Below are 4727 nucleotides of genomic sequence, written 5' to 3'. Positions count from 1 at the left end.
GAAAAAGTCCTGCGATGGTACGCACTCACCGACTTCAGACCGCGTGGAAAAGAGTCACGTGACATCACGTAACTTTTGCCAGATCATGGGTAATTGCCAACCATGCCGACATGGATATCGAACGAACGGGGAAATCAAAAGCTATGCGATGATGTACACGTAGCAAACGCCAAATCACGTGGTAAAGGGTGTCACGTGACATCACGTATGTTTCGCTAGCCTATGGATGATTCCCAACCATACTGACATGGATATCAAACGATCGGTCTTTGAACAAAGTCTGCGATTGTACGTATTTCGCGCACTTCAGACCACGTGGACGAGAGTCACGTGACGTCATGTAAGTTTAGCCAGAATATTCGTAATTGCCAACCATGCCGACATGAATATCAAACGAGCGGGATTCGCAAACGCTATGCGACGGCACCTATTGCTTGCAATTGTCCGTTAAACCGGCTATCCGGTTTGACGGATATCGGGAAGTGAATCCGGTTATCCAGATTTCAAGACACCGATAATCAGGTTTGATTAATTGACTAGCCGGGTATTATATTATTCGGACATGAATATTTGGAGTAGCTAATAGGTCTTCATTCAAATTCTCAGTTCTATTGCTGGTATCCTCGTGCCACATGCACAGCTGATTCTTTCAGCTTCTATAAGATTGCGTTGTTTATCAGAGGGCTCAAAAATGGGCCCGTGGCTTTCCTTGCGCTTCCTTTTGTGCATTATGTTTCCCTTGGTATTGAAAAAAAGACAACTGCATAACTTTTCTAGAACTTTTTATTGCGCAAACTAACGCAAATACGAACCAAGGACACAATGAAGGAACACAAGGAACCAAAACGGTATGGCCTCTTCTTGTGCGTCTTCAAGAGCTGCCCGAGCGGCATTATCGGCGTCTTCGTTTCCAGTGACGCCGCAGTGACTTGGCAACCACTGAAACATCACGTGGTGTCATTACCGTCGTTGCTAGGGCCATTACAGTTCAGTGCATACAAAAAGGGGTGTGAAATTTCCCTGTACGGCGCAGGGGAAACCTGCAGTCAAGGACGCTTCCTTGACCGCTGCAAAAATAGCATTTGTGGGATGTGTGAACGGAGCTCTCTTCGCAATCGTCCGTCCTATAAAGTTCAACTCTGGCGAAACTAAATCCTATTACAGCTGCGGCCCACACTCAGATAAACGCTTTGATTGCTTAACGTATGGCGCACCACCTATAAATAAAAATAAAATAATGCAGATAAAATTGAGCCACCGGCTGGCCGCATCGGAAGCTCACTGGAAATAACTGTGCGAATGTTGTGCATAAACTAATATTCTTTTTATCGAACTAGCTACATCCTTCAATTGCTATATCTTTCCCCAAAGTACAAACAAACATGATGACGCGACCTTGTGGCAAACGGCCGCTAGTTCACTGGTCTCCCTCGTGCCACGACATTCCACTCTTCCTACATGAGACGTAACCCACACGTAACAGCCACAACGAAGCCGTTCCAAAGCGAACCGGCAAGGAATACGGCCTCGGAATGCCAAAATAAACAAAAAGGATACATGCAAATTTGGGAAACGGACCCTCAGGCACAAGATGACTTGGGAGTGCGCTTATTACGTAAAGAAAATTTGCATTTAACTGTGCCTACTTTCTGCAGGATATGCCCACTCAGTACTGTTTTTACCTTGCTATATACGCGGATATTTTGTTCCCGAAATTGACCCAACAAATTACAACGTCAGACATCAGGAAGGAATGATGACTGCTTCTCTTTCTTCACAAAAATTTGGTTGCGAACGAAATCGCTTGAGGTGTAGAAAGTTCTCTTTGGAGCATCAAATAAACATAGGATGTGCATTTGAATACCTCCTTCAAGAATAATGTGAAGCATGAATGTTACGTTTACTCGAAAAGGTGGTGGAGTGCACAGAAAACTTAGCTAGAAGAAAGATGCAGGGCGCCTGGTTCGGTTATACGACTTCGTTCTTTCCACAGACAAATATTTAAAGGGTGAAATGTACTGGCAAACATAAGACATCGTGGGTAATATAGAAGATTTATTTATTCGACTTCTGTCATTTTTAGATATCCATGTACGCCCTATTTTGGTACAAGAACACAAGGGAGCGCACATTTTCCGGTAGAAGGCAGCATCTTTTGGCAGTGATTACATTTCCGGCAGTCGAAAATACGCGCTCTGAACTTGCGGATGAGGCTGGGATGCACATATATTTTTTTGCAAGTTCCGCCACTAGGAGAAATTTGGGTTCATTGTCCTTCCACCATTTAAGTGTCCATGTTGTGCCCCAGCTGGGGCTCGGAGAGGTATGCGTCAAATTGAGCGGACGGGTCACTGAAGTGCGGCTGTTCATTAAACAGTATGTCGAGTGCAGTTGCTTCGGTCTGGGTAGTACCCATCCCGCTTTCATCAGCCGAAGGCGACAAGAGATTTAACATTTCTCTAACATTGCTACGGATTGCCTCTCTGGCATCTGGCTCCTCATAGTGGAGGCATTTGTACCTTGGATCGAGAAAAGAAGCTCTCTGGCGTGCAGACACCGACCTCTGCTGGGCGTCCCAGTCCAAGGAAAATCCCCGAGATATCTCCATCCGAACTACTTCTTTGAAATTCTCGACTTGCAAGTCACCCGTGCTCTGAAGCTCTAGTTTCTTCACTACTGCTTTCGCCACTGGCCGAACCATGGAGACAGGGGACACCGTGTCGCTGCAGAGAATGGTGGTTGCAAGATGAAGAGGCTCAAGGACCTCACAAAGTTCACTGATTACATTCCATTCTTGCTGACTGATCTCTAGGTCCTGCGCTTTTTTTGCTGTGACAATTGTTCGGTCAGCAAGAACACTTTGTATAGCAGACCGATGCTTGATAAGCTTTGTAAGCATCTGGTAAGTCGAGTTCCATCTTGTCGGACAGCTTTGCATGAGGCGCTCTGTTGGTAAGCCGAGTAGCTGCTGCCGCCTACTCAGCTCATCGCTGGCGACGGTAGAATGCCTAAAGTGAGCAACCAATCTTCCGCTCTTCTGGCAGAGGCCATTGATCTCCGTGTTAGACAGAGCTTTTTTGATGCTCAGGTGGAGACTGTGCGCTGAACAGGTAACGTCATTTGGCTCTAATATACCTTGCAGCGCATTCACAGCATTAATGCCATTAGATGCATTATCAGTGACAACAGCCGTTACCTTGCCGTCCATCTTCCATGCCGAAATTACTTCTTGCATTCGCTGCGCGATGTTTTCTCCTGTGTGGCGTTCTTGCATCTCCTCCGTTGCTAAAGTGAATGCTTGCGACTTCCACTCGCTGTTCAGAGTGTGCGCGGTCACTGTAATATATGAATCCGGCGCCCTCGACGTCCAACAGTCTGTGGTGAGGGCAACAGTTGTGGCTGCGTCAATTTGAGACATTATCTTGTCTCTCAACTGATTATGCAGAAGTTTTATTCGATTTTTCAGCTTAGCAACTGAAGGTGGCCTATAACTTTGCTCCACTACTCCCATAAAATGCCTAAATCCGGCACTGGCTGTGAATGCCAAAGGCAACTGGTTAACAGCGACCATTTTTGCTAGCGCCTGGTCAATCTCCTCCTGTCTTTCAGTGCACATCTTCCGTCGTTTTCGAGGCTTAGGCGCCGCAGACGGCCCAGGATCAGTAGCAGAACTGATAGTTTCATTACCATCAGCCGGATCATCACCAGAAACTTCATCAATATCGCTGACACCCGAAGTTGGTGGCAGCCTGAAAAAAGTAAACATAAATCGGTGAAATCCTCCCCACGCCACTGATTAGGACACTAATATAATTAAGAGTCCAAAGAATTTTATTGAGTAATTTTTCACTAAATAACAGGTCTACTAAGTCTAACTCAAATTAAAGTTTGGTAATCATCTGTAAGTATCATCAACAAACTGAGTTTCTAAGGCGACCATCAAAAGGAGGCAATTTGGGGGCATTTGGGGGAATACTTGAGGCGAAATTAAATTTTTTATAGTTTAACTGTGCGTCCTGATACTAATAGCAAGCGCGAAAAAATATATTTCTCATGGAAGCTATAGAATCTTTTTCGCCAACAAAGCTATCAGTTAGAGCAGGTATCTGAAGCATTCCTCCTTCAGAAACAAATTCATGGCAAGAAAACTGCTCTGAAGTACGTCCTCCTAAAGATATATCATCCAGCGAACAACGTCGATTCGAAATATTTTCTTGCTATTAATTTGCTTGAGAGTGACGAATGGTTTAGATAAAAAAAAGCACAGTGATCACATTTGGTACAAAAACTCGAGTACCTAAACTTTGCATTCTATGAAGGGGTAATGGTGACGTTCGTGTCGAATAATGGCCATGATATGTTCAAGAGAGTCATGCGCGCAAAAAACTTCTGGTAGATCTGATGAGCTGGGTAGACTCAGTCTTCGCAAGTACGACAAACTTCTTTAATAATAATTTTGATGGCCATGGATTAAATTACGTGAATGCGTAAGAGAACATTTATATCTCTCCAAGGCCTGCTGCGAAAAGCAAGTAATCCATCGAAACGACCCATTTCAACAGGTATTCGAATAGAACGTTCTACTTACGAGTTATGGTTTGCTGGCTTCTTTAGAAGTCCATGTTCATTCCGAAGGTGCATAGCGAGAGATGAGGTTGACATATTAACGCGAAACTGCTCATTACAAACGCCACACTTTGCCGTGGTGCCGTCCGAAGATCTTTCGG

The 4727-nt window shown here is 44.8% G+C and overlaps 1 protein-coding gene across 1 annotated transcript; it reads right to left on the bottom strand.

The window, feature by feature from the left end:
* Positions 1-2284: 2284 nt before the first annotated feature.
* On the bottom strand, positions 2285-3208 carry LOC139055784 (zinc finger BED domain-containing protein 4-like). Its single transcript, XM_070533331.1, has one exon. The coding sequence runs from the start codon at positions 3206-3208 to the stop codon at positions 2285-2287; it is 924 nt and encodes a 307-aa protein (XP_070389432.1).
* Between the last annotated feature and the right edge of the window lie 1519 nt (positions 3209-4727).

Source organism: Dermacentor albipictus, chromosome 2 (genome assembly GCF_038994185.2).
Source record: "Dermacentor albipictus isolate Rhodes 1998 colony chromosome 2, USDA_Dalb.pri_finalv2, whole genome shotgun sequence".
Classification (NCBI taxonomy): Eukaryota; Metazoa; Arthropoda; class Arachnida; order Ixodida; family Ixodidae; genus Dermacentor; species Dermacentor albipictus.
This window is presented reverse-complemented; position numbering and strand designations above follow the sequence as displayed.